At 43.2% G+C, this 22297-nt stretch overlaps 1 protein-coding gene across 1 annotated transcript in view; it reads right to left on the bottom strand.

Moving 5' to 3' along the window:
• MEGF10 (multiple EGF like domains 10) overlaps window positions 1–22297 on the bottom strand; it is a 184239-nt gene that overhangs the window by 8562 nt on the left and 153380 nt on the right. Inside the window, exons 14-22 of the mRNA XM_005682686.3 lie at window positions 18213–18359; window positions 16614–16748; window positions 15966–16094; window positions 14413–14541; window positions 11781–11909; window positions 8607–8735; window positions 5421–5657; window positions 3722–3843; window positions 2235–2358 (exon numbers count right to left, since the gene is read on the bottom strand). Of these exons, the coding sequence (XP_005682743.2) occupies window positions 2235–2358; window positions 3722–3843; window positions 5421–5657; window positions 8607–8735; window positions 11781–11909; window positions 14413–14541; window positions 15966–16094; window positions 16614–16748; window positions 18213–18359 (1281 nt within the window). The remainder of the gene's footprint in view (window positions 1–2234; window positions 2359–3721; window positions 3844–5420; window positions 5658–8606; window positions 8736–11780; window positions 11910–14412; window positions 14542–15965; window positions 16095–16613; window positions 16749–18212; window positions 18360–22297) is intronic.

Raw genomic sequence — 22297 nt, 5'->3', positions numbered from 1 at the left:
TGTATTCTGGAATCAGGACAAACTCCATTAAATGGAGATGGAATGAGAGAATTTTTCCCTCATTAGTGCTGGGTGGTATTTTACTAAGCACAGTTATCATCTTGATTTTACACACTTTCATCAGCCTTTTTGGAGAAGGAGATGGCAACCCACTCCAGTAGTCTTGCCTGGAGAATCCCACGGACAAAGGAGCCTGGTGGGCTACAGTCCATGGAGTCGCCAAGAGTTGGACATGACTGAGCGACGAACACACACAACACACACAATTCATGTACTTCTTTGAGTTAGATTAGTAACCTTCCTAAACTTAAATGATTTCACCAATTACTATCATGTAAATCTGGTATATAAATAATTTTACTGTGTAAGTATGTAGACGTACACATCCTCTTGATAATGTTAGTGAAGAATTCAGATAAAAGCTAAGAATTTGAACTTATTTTCTATTACCATAGTAATAGGGGATTCCAGAGCCCACACATGGTTCCTGCAAGTGGCTTAGATGAATTGACATCTAAGGTGTTCACAGAAGGATCAGAGAGGGAGTGGGGAGAAGACCAACTATGAGACCCAGTTTCACCATCTTCCTTCCATGAAATCTTAGACAAGAGTTAACCTGTTTCTTCCTTTATAAAACAAGATTTGTGGAAAGGCCCACACAGTGAGGGGTGCCAGATTTAGCAAACAAAAACACAGCAAGTTCAGTTAAATTTGAATTTTAAAGAAACAACAAATAATTTTTTGAATAAGTGTGTCTTGTGCGATACTTGGGATATACTTATCCAAAAGTTATTTGTTTCTTATCTGAAATTCCAAATTAATGGGACTTCCTTCCAACTTTATCATTAAATAAATACATATGAAAGGGTTTGCTTTCAATACATAGGAAAGTGACCATAAGACACTGCACCCATGTTAGTTACTATGTAGAGCTCCTCCCTGAGAATAAGAATATACCACACGCTCAACGGGGAGTCACAGCAGTTATTTAAGTAGAGTCACCCCAGGCCCTCTGCAGGAGGGCCCTGAAGTTAAAACAATTCTTGTCCTACTACCACGCTGTTTGTCCTTTCCACTCTTATCCTCTCTCAGGCAGACGGTGGAGTTTCCCAGGAGCCACACCAAGTGTGACATCACTTGATTGGATGCAGAGCAGCTATGGAAATTCAGCTGACCTCTATTAAGCCAGATGTCATAAAAGTGTTAAATAGTGGCCATTCTTCTCAGTAATTTTTTTGTTGTTTCATTTTGAAAAAAGTAGTCATTTTTCACAAAAATACATTTTATATTATCAGGAAATAAGACTTGTTATAATCAATAAATTAATAAATAGCCCTCAGATTTTATTTCTACTATGGCAAATATCAATAAATATAACCCATGTTAGTAAGGGCTCTTGGGGACCCTTGATTAGTTTTTTTAAATTACCTTATTTATTTTAATTGGAGGCTAATTACAACATTGTGGTGGTTTTTACCATTCATCAACATGAATCAGCCACGGGTACTATATGAAAGTGTTCTGATTCCCAGATGTTTGAGAACCTCTGACTCACTATATTCCCAGTGATATCCCCATTTTCTCACCTAAAAGAGGAAAGGGCCTCAAGTAAGGGTACCTCATTTTGTGTATGTGTGTGCTAAGTTGCTTCAGTCGTGTCTGACTCTTTGCAACCCTATGGACTGTAGCCCAGCAGGCTCCTCTGTCCATGAGATTCTCCAGCAAGAATACTGGAGTGGGTTGCCATGCTCTCCTGCAGGGATCGAACCTGTGTAGCAGAGAGCAGAGAGAAGCACACAGGCGGGAACCAAGCTGGCGGGGTTCAAATCCCAGCTCTGCCATATCACAGGCCTTGAGGACTTCCACAGCTGACTTAACCTTGTTAAGACTCAGTGTCACAACGGGAGCAGGGAGATGATGATTCTAAGCATGGTACCTACAGCAGTACCTGTGAGAATTGAGCTGATATGTGGAAAGGTGGGGTGTAAGCCACAAGCAGGCAGTGATCCTTGTCTCTTTATTGATTCCTTGTTCACAGTAAGAATGCAATACATGCTGAATAAATAAAGCACCTAGGACAGTAATAGCCCCACACAGGGATTAGGTGTAACGCTATGTCTTTCTTTTTCTGTGCATATTTTCAATAGTTGCTTTGGCACTGTTGTGGCTCTCTGAGTGTTTGGAGTGACTAAAAGATAAAGATGCTGGTGGAGGTTGGGGGCTGGGGAACTTGCCGAGCTCGTTGAGGTAGCCGCCGTGTTTCCAGTCTGCAGGCAGTGTGCCTGTGTAATCTACCACAGGGCCTCTCTTCCCAGGATTCACATTTTTCAGATTCACAAACAGCTGATTATTTTTTGACTGTTAAAAATATAAACAACACAAAGATTTAAGAGAGAAAATACAATATGGTGCAGTGCAGTGTTATCCATCTAGGGAAAGCAGGTCCATGGAGCGTATCAAGGACTGGTCCTTACATGAGGATGCACCAAGGGACAGAGGTGACCGTTTCTGACCTGGTGGGACTTAGAGGCAGCAGGAGTAGGTACCCCTCAGCCCTAACCATTCCCTCCATCACCTTACTTCTACATTTTAAGTTGTTGCTCTGTGCCAATTAGGCCTCACTTGGATTTACATACATGGAACTTTGAACTGAAAAAAAAAAAAAACCAACCCAATTTCTGAGCCTTCCCATCAAACACTGTATAATCATGTATGAGTCATTCTTAGCAGTTTTCTTAGCTATAAGCATGAAGATAATATGATCAACTTTGCTCCCTCCCTGAATGGGAATGAGAACACATTGTATGATAAATACCAAAGTCTCTGGAGAATATGAAATGCTATTTAACTATGAGGTACTATAATTAAAATCTAGCTGCATTAATTTAATTGCAACTGAATAATTTAATTAGCTTGGCTTTCTTCTAATAGAGAGCTGGAATTAGACAACGGAGATCGAAAATATAACTCGAGCACAGTTGGAAGGGAGAAATGTTTGGGATTTCAGAGCACTCTGGAAGAGGCCTGGTGGTGAGCTAGATGGGTCCAGAGGAGCTGCTCCAGTTTCTAGACAGCTCTGGGCCTCCAATCTCTCTGGGCCTCTGTAAAATGGGATAATCACTCAAGTCATAGGATTGGTATAAAGATTAAACAAATTTATATTTGTAAAATGATTAGAAATGCCTGGCACATAGTATTAGGTTGTTTTGCTTGGTAACTTTTTACCCACAAAACTGCAATTTCATATGGTTCAATCAAAATAAATAAATGCATATTATTATTGTTGTCATTACCCAAGTACAGGTGGCCAGAAAGGGGCATTAGAAAGCGATCACAAAAGACAAACCTGCCAGTTTTACCTAGGCCGGAGTCTGCTATAGGTCTGCTATGAGACATTATTTTAAAACCACATGCAATATTAGAAACGCTTTCCAAAAGAAGTGCAATGGAAACAGTACAAGTTACAGAGACAGAGAGACTGACTCACCTCACTGCAGCCTCACTCACAAGCTATGTTTGGAAGTGACTTAAGTTCCCCGTTACTTAGGGCCTTTTTGTCAGTAAACTTGGGATCCTAATACACACCCATGGGATTGTTTGGAGGAATAAGTGAGATAATTGATGTACGTATGTGGAATGGCAGCTGGCCAACCGCAGCCCTCGGGCACGCCTGTTCCTTGCTCTTTCCCCGCCCTCAGTGACCTGGACCATCTCCTCTCACCTTGGCAATCCTGTCCCTGTTGTTGACGTGAGGGGATGCAGCACCCTGGGTGAGCGTGTGGTAACTGGGATTGGTGAAGTAGTGGCTGTTAGCATTTCCACCGCTGCCATGAGGAAGGGTTTCTGACAACAAAGAAGGAAACGGTTAAGATGGCAGGCTCCTTAAACGTGTGTGGGAAAGAGGGAAGCGAAGCAACAAGAACAAATGTTTGGACTGATTCCAGATCACAAGCGGGCAGAATCCCCTCCTGCCCGGCATGCTCAGCAAAGCCTGTGGAAGCAGCAGGCGCCTGCCTTTCTGCCCACTTCCTGGAAAAGTCTGAAAGCATCCACCAACAACTGCTCTCTGCTCTGGGGCTTGTACAAGCTGGGAAGGCATTGCTTTGAAGTTTCTTCCGCTGTAACTTCCCTCTGTGTTTAAACACTTGAGTCCTTGAGACAATATTCTTTCTATTTCTCTACCTACTTATAAATCAATCTATATACCTACCTTCCTACCTATCCATCCATTCATCCATCCATCCATCCATCCATCCCTCCATCCCTCCATCCCTCCATCTATCTAACTGTGCTGGGTTTTAGTTGCAGCATGTAGGATCTAGTTTCCTGATCAGGGATTGAAGTCAGGCCCCCTGCATTGGGAGCATGGAGTCCTAGCCACTGGACCACCAGGGAAGTCCAGACAATACTCTGCACTAAAGATGCACCACTAAGTAAATCAGCTACTTTATGGATTCCCGCAGAATCACTTTATTTATAAACCTGAAACCCTTCACTGATTGCCCCCAAATTAACAAATACCTTAAGTTTTCAAATTCTTCACTTATATGAATCTTCTGAAGACTGAATGCATCACTTAAAGATTTACTTTTATGGGGTCTTGTGACAAAAAGGAAGATTCAGGTGTTTTATTAAAGAACAGCCTTGGTTTTCGGAAAAGGCAATGGCACCCCACTCCAGTACTCTTGCCTGGAAAATCCCATGGACAGGGGAGCCTGGTGGGCTGCAGTCCATGGGGTCGCAAAGAGTTGGACATGACTGAGCGACTTCACTTTCATGCATTGGAGAAGGAACTGGCAACCCACTCCAGTGTTCTTCCCTGGAGAATCCCAGGGACAGGGGAGCCTTGTGGGCTGCCATATATGGGGTCACACAGAGTCGGACACGACTGAAGCGACTTAGCAACTTAGCAGCAGCCTTGGTACTTGCTAATCCCCCGAAACTGTTTATGTGACTTGGTTTCTGTGTGGCTAATGATGTACATGGGCTCCAGGACAGGCTGGAGAGTACCTGGGAAGAACCCAAGGCCAAAGACAGAAGACCTGGTTTTTCCTCTGATCTGCTCCATGACCTTGGTGAAGTTATGGCCACCTCTTCCTCTCCCCTCCCTGTCCCCCACATATGACAACAGCTTGGGATCAGGCGTCCAGCAAAGCTCCTTCTAGGTTGACATTTCCAACATTTAAAGCAACCATATAATGAACTCAATTTGAAATCTCTCATAAGAGAAAACAGTGATGATTTTACCATTATTGACACATAAAACACATCTCTAACAATGCATCTTCTCCAAACATAAACGCTGCTCAAGGCTAAATGACAGTACCAATGGGCAGCACAGCCAAACGCTCGGTTTCAAAGAACCAGGATGAAGTCTCGCTTTTCATGGAGTGAAAAGCCTCTAGCGAGTCCAGTCTCACCTGAAATGGCGTAGTCTGCATTCATGACCCTCATGGCGGGGGTGTAGGTAACGGCGGGCATGCTCGATTCCTTCCCCTTCTGCTTGTGTCTATAAATAATGAACAATGCCAGGAGGAACAGAACAACTAGGACAAGAATGACGATGCCCGCGATGGCCCCGATCTGGTAGGAATCAGCGGGGAGAGCCGTGCTGGTCCTGCTTAGGCTGTTCAGATTCCCCACTATGATAACACCAGCTAGAAAAGGAAGAAAAGGGATGTGAGCAAGGATGACAATGTGCCAGACAGATATTTGATCTCTATTTACAAAAATCTCCCACAGTGCTAATAAAGACTGGATATTTTCAGTACATGAAATCTTCATTTGGAAACTTTTGAAAACAGAGCAGGAAGGAAGAACAAACATTCTTCATTTTCGGACGTTGTTGGTTTGTCTGTGTCCAGAAGAAGGATTTTCTGAGGCTCAAAAAAAACAAAAACAAAAACAGAGAACCCAAAGATTCAACAGTAGGCTTTGGGAGCATCTCCCAGATTTCTGATTAAATGCTTAGACCAGAGATTAGTTGGGGATAACAATTTATCTAATTTTTATTGTTTTTTATTTATTGTCCAGCATTAAGCTTATGAGTGGCTAACTCAAGTCTGTAACTTAATATTATGTCTCTCTTTAGCATTTCTATGAGGAAAGTAATTTTCCTTCCAATTAAGAATAAGTCCATTATAAATCTCGGAGAAGGCAATGGCAACCCACTCCAGTACTCTTGCCTGGAAAATCCCATGGACGGAGGAGCCTGGTAGGCTGCAGTCCATGGGGTCGCAAAGAGTTGGACATGACTGAGCGACTTCACTTTCGCTTTTCCCTTTCATGCACTGGAGAAGGAAATGGCAACCCACTCCAGCGTTCTTGCCTGGAGAATCCCAGGAATGGTGGAGCCTTGTGAGCTGCCGTCTATGGGGTCGCACAGAGTTGGATACGACTGAAGTGACTTAGCAGCAGCAGCCATTATAAATCTAGCCCAAGATCAGATCTGTCTGGTCCTAATTTCAATAGGCCTTTTATATCAGAAAATATATTCTATGCAGAATTTTCCAGGACAGAAAGGTCTGTCCCAATACCAGGTAACATCACCTCACCTAAAACCTTACTTTTTAAAATTCAAAATTTCACTTTACATAGTTCTCTCTCAAGTTCCATCACGTGAAGACACAAGTGATATGAGCTGAGAGTCAAGAAACCTGGCATCTAAAAAAGATTTGATTCATACATTTTGAACTTTCCCTTAAGCTCCTAGGCTGCAGTTTCATCATCTGTAAAAGAGGAAACTGGCCTCCATGAAGGTTCTTCCAGCTCAAGTGTCCCTATGGCCATATGATTCTAAATGCTGGAACTTCTTATAAGACAACATGCCTTGAAAGGAGCCGAGGCCAATGTAGTGTGATCACAATGCACAATGCATTGTAACAATGACGTGACTGTGGGATATAATGTCAGACTTTTATGATGGCCAAGTACAAATCATGAACATGTCAAAGTTATTTTATGAAAGAAACTTAAACAGAAATACCCACATAGTGTACAATTTAAGATAATTCCAGTTACAAGAATTTTATGAAATTTCTATATGAATTTTTTAAAGCCTTTATCACCCGTATGTTTAAGACCACATGCACTAGGAGCGCTCATGTTTCTGAACCACCTTTCTTCAGGGTGCCACCTATCCCAGAATCAGAATTGCCCAAGTAGGACTGATTACGTTTACTGTATTTCCAGATGACTGTGCCATGCATCTTAGTTAAGAACCACGGGCACAAGTTTCTTAAAAAGCTAAACATGCAACCACCATACAACCCTTCTACTCCTATGAACTTGCCCAGAAGAAAAGAAACCCTGCTGCTGCTGCTGCTGCTAAGTCACTTCAGTCGTGTCCAACTCTGTGCGACCCCAAAGACAGCAGCCCACCAGGCTCCCCCGTCCCTGGGATTCTCCAGGCAAGAACACGGGAGTGGGTTGCCATTTCCTTCTGCAATGCATGAAAGTGAAAAGTGAAAGTGAAGTCGCTCAGTTGTGTCCGACTCTTAGCAACCCCATGGTCTGCAGCCCACCAGGCTCCTCCATCCATGGGAGTTTCCAGGCAAGAGTACTGGAGTGGGGTGCCATTGCCTTCTCCAAAGAAACCCTATGATGCCACAAAGACTTGAAACACTATTGTTCACAGTAGTTTTATCTGCAGTAGCCCAAACTGGAAGCAGTCCAAATGTCCATTAACAGGTGAATGGATGGGTAAACAAATTATGGTATAACCACGCAATAGAATATTATTCAGCAACAGAAGGAACTGAAGTATGGAGATACACAACAACATGGTTCAATCTCAAAATAATTATGCTGAGTAAATAAAATCAGATGAAAAAGAGGAGAGTATGGTTCTACATATATGAAATTCTAAGAGATGCAAACTAATCTCTAGTGACAGAAAGTAGATCACTTATCACCTGAGACCTAGAGGACAGCGGTGGTCGGGAACAGCATGAGGAAATTTTGGGGGGGATGACATATTCATTATTTTTATTGTGGTGATAGTTTCATGGATGTATAGATATATCAGATTTTATCAAGTGGTATTCTTTGTTTTTTACATATGTGTTGTATTGGGCTGGCAAAAAGTTCATTCAGGTTTCTCTGCACACTGTTATGAACTTTTTGCCCAACCCAATATATATATATATATACACACATGTGTGTGTGTGTATACAAAGTATAATTATATATGTGTGTGTTGCTTTTTTACAGCTAATTATATCTCAATAGGGCTACCCTTGTAGCTCAGTTGGTAAAGAATTTGCCTGCAGTACAGGAGACCCGGGTTCGATCCCTGGGTTGGGAAGATCCCCTGGAGAAGGAAATGGCAACCCACTCCAGTATCCTTGCCTGGAAAATCTCATGGACAGAGGAACCTGGTGGATTACAGTCCATGGGCTCGCAAAGAGTTGGGCACGACTGAGCGACTAACACACATATCTCAATAAAGCTGAAAAAATTGAAGGCACAGTGGAAAAGTCATGAGCTTTGGAAATCCTAATATATTCTACTACAGATATTAACATAGGTAACCTCGGGCAAACCACTCAGCTTCTTTGAGCTGCAGTGTCTCCACCTGAGTAATCATCTGTGACTAGCATCCTTACCTTGATCACATCGTGCCCCCTTCCATCCTGGGCTGCAGTAACAGGTTCCGGTGATGTGGTCACAGGTAGAGTTGTTCAGACAGTCACATATCTGGCGGCAGCCATAGCCATACGTCCCTGCAGGGCACTCTGAGAAGGAGATGAGAGTCCAATGTAGCTCTCCAGCCTTGGGAACCTGGGGTAAGGGTCTCACTGTATGATCTGGTGTGCCTGGAGGCCAGCCCTTTCAGGGGACCCCTGTCCAGGAGACCTGAACCATCCAGGGTGGCCTACAGCTGGCTGGCATTCCCTGAGTCACGCTGGGACTCTAGAGGCCAGGCGGCAACGGATTGGAGACTGACTCTCATCACAACTCTTGTCTCTTTCAGAGTCTACATGCCCTCCTCCTTGATGGAGGTCTGTAGAGAGTCTGAGGAATCCCAATAGAACGGATGAAGATCATCATTAAGGGCAATCTGAGATGACGCCACCAGGCAAAACTATGGGATAAAAGGGGACCACACTGAAAAATATAAACTGGAGATGCTTCCTTGGGAAGATGCATATTTTACTGTAAGCTTTAAGATCTGCCTGAAGGCATATTCTGCCTTGGATTAGCTGGGAACTGGGAAGGAGGGAGAGGGCAAGTTTGTTAATGTTCTAGGTAAGAACTTCATTCACCATGTGTGTGCTTGGTCGTTCAGTCATGTCTGACTTTCTGGTACCCCATGGGCTCCTCTGTCCATGGGGATTCTCCAGGCAAGAATACTGGAGTGGGTTGCCAAACCCTCCTCCAGGGGAACCTTTCCCACCTAGGGATCCCACTGAGGTCTCCCACATTACAGGCGGATTCTTTACCCTCTGAGCCACCAGGGAAGCCCTCATTTACCACAGAAAGCCTCAAAATTTGGATTTCCAGGTTGAAGTCTGAGACACTAAAATAATGGGATTTTTATGATATAGTTGTGTAAGAGTTAGGCATGAATTTCAAAGAATAGACTAGGCATGTTAAATGTAAAAATGATCGTGACAAAATACAGATGCTTTTTGTGAAATGAGCAGCAGGGGGCGATGCACAATTACGATCAGAGTTCTCTGCCACACACAGGGTTTCTGTTTACATAGGAGCATTAGGAGGAGTCTCCAAAATCAGGACGTTTTAATTTGATGTTCAGAGTAATCATGGAAGTACTTTAAGATGTGCTTATTTAATAAGACTATAAACAGTCTAGCATTTAAGTGAAAGTCAGTTTAAAGCCTATTCTGGCTTCCAGGTATATATACATGTGTATACATGTTTGTTTGGGAGGCTTCCGTGATAGCTCAGTTGGTAAAGAATCCACCTGCAATGCAGAAGACCCCGGTTCAATTCTTGGGTTGGGAAGATCCGCTGGAGAAGGAATAGGCTACCCACTCCAGTATTCTTGGGCTTCCCGTGTGGCTCAGCTGGTAAAGAATTCACCTGCAATGCAGGAGACCGGGGTTCGATCCCTGAGTTGGGAAGATCCCCTGGAGAAGGGAAAGGCTACCCATTCTAGTATTCTGGCCTAGAGAATTCCATGGGGTCGCAAAGAGTCGGACATGACTGAGCGACTTTCACTCACTTACTTATACATGTTTAGACATGTACACACATAACTATACTGCATACACAAAGTGGTGTGCAGGCAACTGTGCAACTAAGTACCTGTTTCATGGTTAAATGAACCATCAGTGCAAAACTCAAATGGGGCCATCTTTGTCCAGGCTAACTCCTGAATATCACTCTTGGTATTTACTAGATGCAAGGATATGCAAATATATTCTAGAGTTTAGGGTTTGGGTTCCTAAGTGGCTCCAGTGGTAAAGAACCTGCTTGCCACTGCCAGAGACAGAGATGCGTGCTCGATCCCTGGGTCAGGAAGATCCCCTGGAGAAGGAAATGGCAACCCACTCCAGTGTTCTTGCCTTGAGAATCCCATGGGCAGAGGAGCCTGACAGACTACAGCTCATAGGGTTGTAAAGAGTCAGACACCACTACAGCAACTTAGTACAAGCATGATTCTAGAGTTTAGCAAATAAGATTGAGACAACCTGGCTGTCCAGTGGTGATATGAGGATCTGGGGAGGGAGCCTGGTGGAGGGAGCATGACGCTTTATTGCCAAAGCCCTGCCGACCTTTCCAGGCAACAACGCCCCTACAGCCATGTAATCTTTGGTACGTCTTTCTCACGAGTACACCCTCTGTAAGCAGAAAGTGTCCTGCACCTTTCCTGTCATTTATGATAAGAAGAGTGAGCCTCTATAAGCTCTAAGACCTGATTTATTCAGTGTGAACACTGAATGAAAGTCACAGAGAAAGGAATAATAAACTACCCTGAAACACGAAGTCTAAGGCTAATGTTCTTACAGCCCTGGGAGCAGCTGCATGGCTGGTAGGATAGAAATGGAAACATAAGGATGGGGAATTCCTACAGAGCATACTCTCCCTGAGTGGGATTTTTTACAACGAGAACAAAAAAATGAAGGCAATATATTGTCTGGAGGGTTGTTAAGATTAAGATGAGGAGTAGTTAGTGGAAACAGTATAAAAACACTATTTAGAGAAAGTCGTCAAAAGCGTAGCCATGTTTGCACAGACTCACCCCCGCCCCTATGGTGGATCTGGCTCTGGGTTCCCAGCCCCTCTGAATGCACACTCCTCTTGGGTTCCTGTGAGCTTCTTTGGTGGCTCAGATGGTAAAGAATCTGCCTGCTAATGCGGGAGACCCAGGTTCGATCCCTGGGTCAGGAAGATCCCCTGGAGGAGGGCATGGCAGCCCACTCCGATATTCTTGCCTGAAGAATTCCACGGACAGAGGAGCCTGGTGGGCTACACCCATGGGGTCACAAAAAGGACACGACTGAATAACTAACACACACACCTGGGTGCCAACCCCCCTGAATGCACATTCCTCCATCGTGAGATCAGGTTCTGCCTCTGCCATGAAGAAAACTTGACTGGCTCTTTTAAAGCTCTGAGCAGCCATGTTCCAAAACCAAGAAGGAGAGGAAGAGAGAGCCAGCATGAACAGATGGAAAATTTGAATACTGTCTTCACCCTCGTAACCACACCCCCTCCACCCAGATCGCTGATCAGTTCCTCTTCTGAGGACAAAGGCAGGAACAGACTCTAGGGAAACGCAGCACCCAGAGATGCTATGCTCTCACACTCACTCTGCTCGCAGTGCTTCCCCATGAAGCCGGTGCGGCAGGTACACTGCCCGGAGATGTGGTCGCAGTCGGCTCCGTTTTGACACTGGCATACCAACGCACAGTCCTTTCCATAGAAGCCCAGGGGACATCCTGTGCGAGAAGGAAGGACAGCAGAGTCAAGAGGCCATTGAGGAGAAACTCAACTCTGCCTCCAACGTGTTTGAATCTGAAGGATGCTGAGCCAGCAGAGAGAGAATAAAGATAGTAATGCAATCAGAGCTTCTCACAACAGTTTTTGTGGAGCTCTTTGGAGGAAGCTTCCTGAGCAGAAGGCAGAACAGTTCCATGCCTGGGGCAGTTTAACCATCGCTTGTATCCCAGGAGGCAGGCTGCTGTCTTCTTCTTTTTTTTTATTTTTTAAAAATCATTTACTTTGTATTGGGGTATAGCTGGTTACCAGTATTGTGAGTTTCAGGTGAACAGCAAAGGGACCCAGTCATACACATCTATATATCCGCTCTCCCTCAAACTCCCCTCCCATCCAGGCTGGCACATAACCTTGGGCAGATTTCCACGTGCTATACAGCAGGTCCTTGTTGGTTATCCATTTTAAATAGAGCAGTGTGTACATGTCCATTCCAAACTCCCTAACCATCCCTTCCTGTCAGCAACCATAAGTTCTTTCTCTAAGTCTTTGAGTCACTTTCCGTTTTGTAAGGTAAGTTCATTTGTATTATTTCTTTTCAGGTAACACATAAAAGGTTTGGTGTCTTCTAAAAAAAAGCATCCCATTAACCCCAAGATATCTGGGGACATTTCTTTTAGTTTTTGTTTTTTTCACTCAACTATTAGAATCTTGGATTCAAATTCCATGAATTGAACTAAAGTACTTTATGCTAAAATTACCTACATGCTTCTACTTACAATACCGAATGTCTCCAAGTCTGCTACTAGGCCTGTCTTCTGTATCTGTTACTAATTTAGATAATAGCATCTTCTTCCACAAAGATGTATAGTAGAATTCTGAACTTAACAACAACAACAACAACTGTACTTCATAGGTGCATTGTTTTAAAAAAAAAAAAAAAAAAACAAAGCACTGAGCCTTCTTGCTGCTGCACAACGTCAAGACAAAGACCACTGGGCTGGGGACATGCACAAGCCTGCTGGCTTTCTGGGCCACAGTAGCCCTGCAGGAGAGCTCAGGGCTCTCCTCCATCATGAAAGCTTCAACGCAGGCTGTTTCCAAGCATCACATGCGCTTTTTCTTACAGTGGTTTTAATGAAGGTTCATGTTTCAAGAAACAGAGGCAGGGTCAGGATGCCAGCAAGCGACATCATTGCTACATATCTGTTTAGCACCTACCCTGTGCCAGATTCTTTTCCTACATCTTCTCATGAAATCTTTACAGTAGCCCAGAAACACAGGGATATTCTCCCTCTATAGAAGGGACTCGTGTCCACGTGACACAGCCAGCAAGCGGCAGGATGGCAGGGCCACGATACAAACACAGGGAGGTCTGGCTCCAGACCCTATGTGCCTCCCACTGAGCTCTGCTACTTTTACTTTAAAAGGCCCTCTGATTGAAGCAGGTCCCAATTTTAGAATTACACACAGTGAGTTTTAAGTACTTTTCCCTGAAGAGCTGAAACACTTTCTATATATACAATCTTGGCAGAATATGCTTGAGACACCATCACAGCTCAAGGTCTACATCTCCTAGAAACTTCCCAAAGACATGTTCAATGTATTCTCTAATTTTGTTCTCTAATTAGTGTTAAATAAGAATTGCTAAAAAAAGAAGAATTGCTTAACTTCTGACCCATCTTTCTTCCTTAGCTCATTTTCGTTATTTGAAATTTTATATTATTATCAATGATCACCATAATGCATGCTCTCTTGTCTTGCCTCCTTTATTGCATTGTAGACAAAAGGGCAGAGATCACTCTTTTTTTTCCCCCACAGCGCTGAGCTGTGAATTCCTTTGTACATTATACCCTATAATGCTAAAAGTCTCCTAGAAGAAGAGATGGTGAGGACATTATGGGATATAAAATGGAAGAAAGAATGAGTGGTTCTTGAAGCATGATCCCTGACTGATATCACCCCCTGGAAGGGTGTTCGCAGTGTGAATTCTCAGGTCCCACCCAGACCAACTGAATCAGACACTCTGGGAGCAGGGCCAGCCGTCGTGCTAGTCCAGTCTGCCGGCTGACTCTGAAGCTCACTAAAATTCTAGAACCTCTGAGTCAGTCTTCTCCCAGAGCACACATTAGGTCAGGCAGTGAGGCTTGCTGTCTTCACTGCATTTCTCGTAACTGTCACTTATCTTAATCTTTGTGCTCCGAGAACAACTGAGCCATATAAATAGGGCCTGGTGAAAGCAGAGAAGAGAAAGACGCTGCATGCTGTCACTTACAGCACTGTTCCGCCTCAGTGTCCTGATATGACACGGGGACAGCAAACCTGGAACGTGGCAGCTCTTAACCGCCCAGAGGAATTCAGATATCTAGAGGTCACTAGGTGAAGAAGCCCTCCAATACCAGGAACCCTGATGAGCTCAGCTCATCCATGTGCAGGGTAGGGCCATGTCCCCAGGAGTCCCCGCCACCCCCCTGACTTTTGGTGAGCCTCGGAAGGCGTGCCGCTTACTCTGAGTGCAGTAGAGCCCCGTCCAGCCTGGGGTGCATTTGCATTCCCCATCGTAGGCGCTGCAGAAGGCCCCGTTGTGGCAGTTGCATGTGTGGATGCAGTTCGGGCCCCAGTGCGCCGGGGGACAAGCTGAAAGCACAGCACAGCGTGGAGAGCTCAGTGCGAGTCCCTAGGCCAGCACCCCACAGAGAGGATCCCACCCGCCTGGCACAGCCCCTTCAGTGGACGGGTCAGCAGTGAGCATCAGGACTGAGAACTACCGTGCTCCACACAGGGCTCAAACCCAGATGGCGAAGCTGATGCCAACAGTGGCCATCATTATGATGTGATATTCATTCACATGCTGCAGACCGAGGTGGGCAGAGCAAACATCACCCCAAATTTACGGAGTTAGTTACTTAACAAGCCCACACTGAGCACCTAGATATGCCCAGCACTGTGCTAGGTCCAGGGGAGATGGCAGATAACAAGGCAAGGTCCACAGCACCCTCTGAAAGCTTATATTTTTGTAGGGGAGGCAGGCAAACCAATCAGCCAGCCACCCAGCCAGCTAGTCACCCAGCCAGTCAGCCAAAAACATAAGGGCAATAAGGACTATAAGAAAAAATAAAATAGGGAAATGGGGACAAGACTGATGGGAGCTATTCCTCTATGGTAGGTATCTCTGGGGAGAGGACATTTGAGTAGAGATTAGACAGGCAAAATGGTGTGACTTGAGATAAGCACTCAAGGTCACATAATTCTTGTCTGTAATCTCTAAACCTGCACTTGTCACTCCACTCTAGAGTTGTCCCTCGAGGCTTGTTTTAAACATGAAGGCTCCTATTTTCATGTGAGAACAGATTTACTATAAAAACTCTTAACTGGAAGAAGCAGAACATAATCAAACTAAATTATTAGGGGTCATCGCCTATCAAAGAGCAATGAGAACCTCAGATAAAGGAAGATTATGGGGTAAAACGATTTGCTTTATATTCATACCAGTGCTTCAAGAACATAACTACTTAAAAGAAGGAACACTTACAATTTCTATATGGTTATCCAGTAGGGAACACGGCCCCCAAAAGATAATAAATAAATGTGAAGTAATTTAAAAAAAGAAAAAAATTTCTCCCATAATCGTGTGTACCGTTTTTTGCCCAAGAGCAAAGGGAAAACAATATGATACTTGAAGTCTGGAATGAAGCTTTGAATGGCTTCTGAGTACAAGGCCCTCATTTTGCAAAGGAAAATCATTTTAGTGAATAAGCAAAGTGCTAGCTGTTTAGGTTCTTTTCAAGGCATGAGTTAGATTTAAATACAGTAAGCAGCCTCCAATTAAAATAAATAAATTTATTTAAAAAATAATAAAATCATGCATAAAAAGATTTAAATACAGGATCATTGCATCGAACTCTTAATAAGGGGGGAAAAGCTACTTAAAATTTAAAAAAAAATCTTCTAAGTATTCACATATTATTTCTTGATTCTTTAAATACTCATATTTTGATTCTAAAGAAACTGAAAACAAATGGAAATACATGGCTGACCAGTTGTTCCCAAACAAGACTTACGTTGAGAGCAGTCACTGCCGATCCACCCTGGGTAACACTGACAAGATCGGTCAATGGGGTTACAGGTTCCATTGTTGGTACAGGTACAAATTCCTGCACAGTTTTTCCCAAATCTGCCGCTGGGACACACTGTGAATAAATTATAGGTCAGAAACTCTTAATTACATCTCATCTCACAGAAACCTAGACTCTTAGGATAGGAAACAACTTTAAAGGCCATCAACCCAGCTGTCCCTCTGGTAAGGTGCTTTCACTCAAGAGCATCCCTCATCCTAAATGGACTCATTTTTGCAAACATCTGAAGCCAAAGACCCTCATCAAGGCATCACAAACCAGGAGACATCACCACACTTTTAGAAATCTCCACTGGCTTCCCGCTCAGGGAATCAAAATCCTTCCTCATATTGATTTTTCATGGAAGGCTGTTTCCAATTAAAACTGAAGAGTAGCACAGCTCAAAGAAGAAAGAGATTGTGCTGGACTGGCAAGCCAGCTTTCCCAAAGCTCAAAGCCATATTTACAGAAGCTGCAGACACAGCATACCAGGAGCCGCCGCTAGCTGCAAACGAGTCCTTTGGGAAGCCTGAGGACAGACTGCATGGGGTGTGCTCACCACCACATATTTCTGCCAAAGTCTGTGCACCCTACCTTCATTGCAGAGGGCGCCTGTGAAGCCAGGCAAGCAGTCACACAGGCCTGTGATGTGGTGGCAGGGCCCACTGCTGTGCACACACTGCGGGCACGTCTGGCTGCAGCGATGCCCATAAAAACCAGGGGAGCAGACTGAAAACAGAAAGGAAATAGTTATCTTCCCTGAGACATGTTTCTCCCGTATTCCACATAAGGATCTGGTTCAAGTTTGGGATAAAAAAAATTACTTTTAGTGATACTGAGAATTTTCCAAGTATAAATCAACGACAAATGGAATAAGGGCAGTTTTTAAGAATGAAAAGAAGCTGCTACTGCTGCTGCTGCTAAGTTGCTTCAGTCGTGTCTGACTCTGTGCGACCCCATAGACGGCAGCCCATCAGGCTCTCCCATCCCTGATGTTCTTGCCTGGAGAGGCAAGAACACTGGAATCGGTTGCCATTTCCTTCTCCAATGCATGAAAGTGAAAAGCGAAGGTGAAATCGTTCAGTCATGTCCGACTCTTCACGACCCCATGGATTGCAGCCTACCAGGCTCCTCCGCCCATGGGATTTTCCAGGCAAGAGTACTGGAGTGGGGTGCCATCGCCTTCTCCGTGAAAAGAAGCTAGCAAACTCTGAATTGCTTGAGGGCAAGCAAATGTCTTAGTTCTCTTTATTTTCCCATTTATGGCCCCAATTAGCTTGAAGCTTGGCATAGAGCAAGGGCCTAGAGAATTTTCATTGAGCAAATAAATGAGAGAAAGAAAATTCTAAATACTAACAAGGCCCAAATAAATACTCACATGTTAATCCTTTATTCCTTAAGAGTCATTACTGGCAATAAATAGATCTACAGTCAGAATTAAAAGATTGTTCCTCCTCAAAATGGTTCAGGTTAATGATTGTGATTGAAAAGTGAAAAAGCAAAATGCTTCATAATTAGGTTCTTCACAAAACATTATTTGGATTTAAGTACAGAAAGACAGCATAGAACTCTTAGTACAAAAACTAATAATTAAAAAATAGAATAATGTATCTTATAATTAGTCATATATTCATTTTTTATTACATTTACTAAAAGACTTAGGGAAATCTTATGGATTCATACTCTCTAACTCGAAAATTCTATTGACCCATGTCATCAGTCCCCATTTTTAACTCTGCAATCCTTTTTCCCCGAGAGCACTGGCTTTCAGACTATGAGCAGGATGTATAATTTGCCGCTAGGTTTGGCTGATGTTGACTTCTGGTAATTGAGGTAAGGCCAATGCCAAAATGGCTGAATAAAATAGTTACAGGTCAATGGATTTCTGGAACACCATTTGCAAGGTTTAAGGCAGGATCAAGAAACCGACAATGGTGCCAATGAGGCAATGAAATCATTACTGAGAAGAAATGGCTAGAGCCCCATCTGTTAGCTTAGTCCTGCAGGATGGAAAAAATGAAGCCTTTGGGGCAGGGCTATGGAGCAAGGACAGCTCTGTAAAGGACAGGATGCCCTATGCCTCTCCTCTGCCCTCGACTGCAAGAGATCATCTCTGTGAACTGAGAGATAATAATTTTGTACACGGTGATCTGAGAAGGGAAGACGGGAAGTGGTGGCTAAGGAGACACTTACTTCTCTGACAAGTGGTGCCTCGGAACCCTGGCGCACACTCACAGATGCCGTCATCGGGGGAGCAGGAAGCCCCGTTTTTACAGTAGCACGGAAGGGAGCAGTTGGGGCCCCAGCGCCCCTCAGCACACACGCTGTCACAGTGGACACCTGGAACGAGGCACACGGGAAGGCTGAGTGAGACGCCGTGAGTGTGGGTGCCTCAGACGCTAAGTCAGAGACCAGGACCAAGGTCACCATATCAAACCTGAGTTATCATGGGCAGCAGTGAGCAAGGATGATCCAAAACTTAAAATCCACGTATACACAGCAGTTCATCATCATATATTGTATCATATATCATAACATTAAAATAATCCCAGGACTATTCTCTATAGCATCATAAAGGAGAAGGAATAAAACATCTTTGTTATACTGATTTTTCTTTCTTAGGAGGAGAAAGCAGAGAAGAAGCCCAAGGGCTCTGTCTATTGAAGGCAAAATTTATCAAAAATACTATATGATTTAGCCATCAGCGCCTTCCTCCCTTCCCCATTCTTTATTTTTTATAGAAAAGTAGGCAAAGCATAGAAAGATAAAGTAAGAAAAAGGTGGTTAAATAATTTTACATAAAGAAAATCTTCCCCTGGAGCAAACAAACAAAATTTTTAAATATTTTGAAAATACATTATGCAAGACAGAAAGATATACTAATCTGTGCCGCCAAAGTCCTCTTTAAACATTTAATCCAGCGCAGGCAGGATATCACAAATGATCTTACTCATAGCTGTTATCTAAGTGATTGATTATTGAGAACCCATATGCAGGTATTTAACTCTTAGTCTGGAAACAGAGAAACTTTAGAGTCAGTCACCAGTGAACAAATGCCTAAAAGAAACATACAGAAAATCCAAAGTTGCAAAAAATAAAACCAGGTTTTATTTCAGATAAATGGAAGGCTCCTTTGTAAATTCGTATTCGAAATACCATAGGGGCCTCTTTCTTGTAAGTCACAGTACTTCACAACTCAAAGAAATGCTCTCTGTATTGAGAGGCAATGAGTTCTAATTAGGAGGGAACCAGCGACTGCTGGCCTCCGACCAAGGGAAAACATGGTAAGCAGCAGCCCACTCCCACTCTGACGTTTCCAGAATGAGAATTCTGCTTGCACTAAGGAGGCTGACAAGTCCATGTTTTGTATTACAGTTTTTGCTCTTAAATTGATTAGGAGAAAAGTTACCATGGCCTGAACCTTAATACAGAAGCAGTTCCAAACCCTAACGTGAACACTGTTAATTGGTGGCCAGTCATTCCTACCGAAATAACTCCACTTTTCACTCTTCCTGGTTTTCTCCATCTGAAAGTCTTCCTCGTGGTAAAGGCCGTTAAGCAGGCATGAAAAAGCACAGGCCTCATTGTGTCTCGCTGGAATTGACAACAGACTGTTATTTCAGCCTGGACTGCTGGCTGAAGAAAGGCGAGCAGGCCTGTCAGAAGCCAACTGGGGTTTAAGTGTTCCCTGTAGAATAAAATGCAGAATTCTGGTCTACTACGATTTTTTTCCCCTTGAGCTCACAAATATTTGATCTCTCTTGCAAATCTCTTTTGAAAAACTGAGATGGGACTGCAAATGCTCTATTCTCTAAGCACGCTAAAACAGTCCCAAAGTCTAAGCTAGTGTTCTGACTCACAATTACTAGGCAGACGCAGCAAATGGACTAAGGACCAAACCACTTAGAAAGAGGCTGCAAATCTAAAGTTTGTTTTGCAAACTTGAAAGAAGTACCCACAAAGGTAACCTGTTTCTTTCTCTAATTCAAGTTCAGGTTCCGATCATGAGCCAGGACTCCTGTGTTACAGCAGGTAAAATGAGACACTTGTCTCATAGAGACCCAGACAGCCCTGGCCATTTTGGTCTGGAGTTACCTAGCAAATCCCACTTAGGATTTTAGAGAAGTGGAAGCTGAGTGAATATTTGGATAATCTGAAAATCACCCTGAAAATTAATCCTGAGTTTTGACACTGTTTTTTGGGGGGTAGGAGTTTGAGGGAGGTAGAGATATAGCCATTTACATGGTTTAGTTTATCAGCTACTTAACAGGTTTTTACATGACATTTCATAAAGTGCAGTTAAAATGGAATGGAATACACTCTACATCAAAAAGTATATGCTGCTTTTCCACATTAGAGATTATCATGATGTACATATTAATTAACACATTCTCAATTAGAGCATGTTCAGAAAAATAACTCCAGGGCAGATTGGCAAATCAGAATAAAGGGATCCTTTTTTTATACCTATTTCCTCCTCCGTAATAAGTTTGTCCAGCTGGTTAGCATAACAATCAGTTAAAATCAACTTTATCAAGGTAATTTTCATAGATGTAACAAGGCCCCTGATATAGCAAGGAGATCCATAGCAAAGATAAGCTTTTTTTCTCATAATTTACCCATCATTTCATTTCTGAAGAATCAGGTAATTCTAGAGATCACCTATCAAGACTTCTTTCTCTAATCACGTGAGTATATTTCAACAGAATCAAGCTCACATTTAAATAATTTATTTTAGGGCCGCAAAGAAGTCTTTTTTTGGCAAGTAAATTTTAACAATTCTATTACCAACTCCCCCTGAAAATTCAATTCCTTTTCTTTTTCTCTATCACTAGTAACAGTCAGTCATCATTTTGCAGATATTAATGCCAAGTCTATTTGGAGACAAACATAAGGCATGTCTCAGTCAGGTGGCAACTCCAGGAAAAAGGCATGAAGCTGTCTTTTCCCCTCTTGCTTCACCTTTTTCGCCTGTTGCTATGCATCCCTTTCAGACCTCTGTGCCCTTCTGTCATCTTTTGCTTCATCTTATAGTCAGAAAGGGATAAGATAAATTTATTATTACTGAGGGGTTATCACCTTTAGAAAATTAGTATTTTAGAAAGCATACCTGTTAGAAGCCTAAGAAATAAATCACTGTGAAATTTAAATCTGAAAGGCTAACTGAAATTCAGGAAGTAGCCCTGGGATAAGTGCTTTTCTAGGTCAGTTAGTATATGGACAATGATGTGCCTTCCATATTAGGCTAACCCTAAAGTGAAACTTTCTCCGGATAGGGAATTGTAAGTTTGCTTTAACTATTTTGTGGGGTAAGGTAGGCGGCTGGGTGTTGTGTGTGTCTTTTTTATGCCTTACTTATTTCCACTGATTTCATCTAACTCTTTGCCAACCTTGCTGGAGTCCTATAAGACACCTTTTTGTTTCCTTGTTTCAAAGACAGAAAAGAGAATTCAGCTCAATAAAGATTGAAGGGGTCTAGACACTGCTGGCTTGCTAATGACAGGTTCTCTAAGAAAGACCTCCAACTCTAGAGTGACAATGGCCCCAAGGAGAGACATATCCAATCCTGTCTGGAGATCATGATCAGGGAAGGAAGTAGCTTGTGAAGGTGGAGGAGGGTCCCAGGCTAATAGGATGGCGGTGCAAGGCTCAGGCCCTAAGAAGTATGTGTCTATCCTTCAGAAGTCAAAAGTGTTGGCGACAGCTGAAATTGGTGCTGGGAAAAGCAAGAAAGACAGTGAGGCAGCCAAGCAGTGGTCACAAAAGGAGGAGTCAAGGATGCCATTCTACGGAGTATGAGATTCCTCCTCGGTTAACAGTGAAAAAAATGGCAAGGTCTTGAACTAAATCAATGGCACCTGAGGGAGATGAATTCCAGAGAAGTACAGAAGAGAATGCAGAGGAAAGACCACTCTCCAGTCCATACTCCATCCAGGGTAATAAAAGAATTCTCACAGCCCCATGAGAGTTGGTGCCTATTATTGTCACTGCAGTGCCCAGTACATGAAGGATGCTAAATAAATGTCTTTTGAATGAGTCAATAAGCACAGTTCCTCTTTCCAACATAATATTCAGGACCATTTTCTAATTGGATGGAGCAACCATACCATTCTTTGTTTCTCTGAAGAAGATATGAGAAGAACATTCCAACCAGGAAGCCCAACATGTTAATATTCTGTATACCTAAAATGAGGACCCTTGCTAGCTAAGGGAGTGGAAATGTCTGCCTTCCTTATCTGGGGCAAGACAGACTTTCATTAGCTCAGGTCTGTGATTTT

Source organism: Capra hircus, chromosome 7, assembly GCF_001704415.2.
Source record: "Capra hircus breed San Clemente chromosome 7, ASM170441v1, whole genome shotgun sequence".
Lineage (NCBI taxonomy): Eukaryota > Metazoa > Chordata > Mammalia > Artiodactyla > Bovidae > Capra > Capra hircus.
Note: the sequence above shows the minus strand (reverse complement) of the source record. Positions and strands in the feature narration are given on the sequence as shown.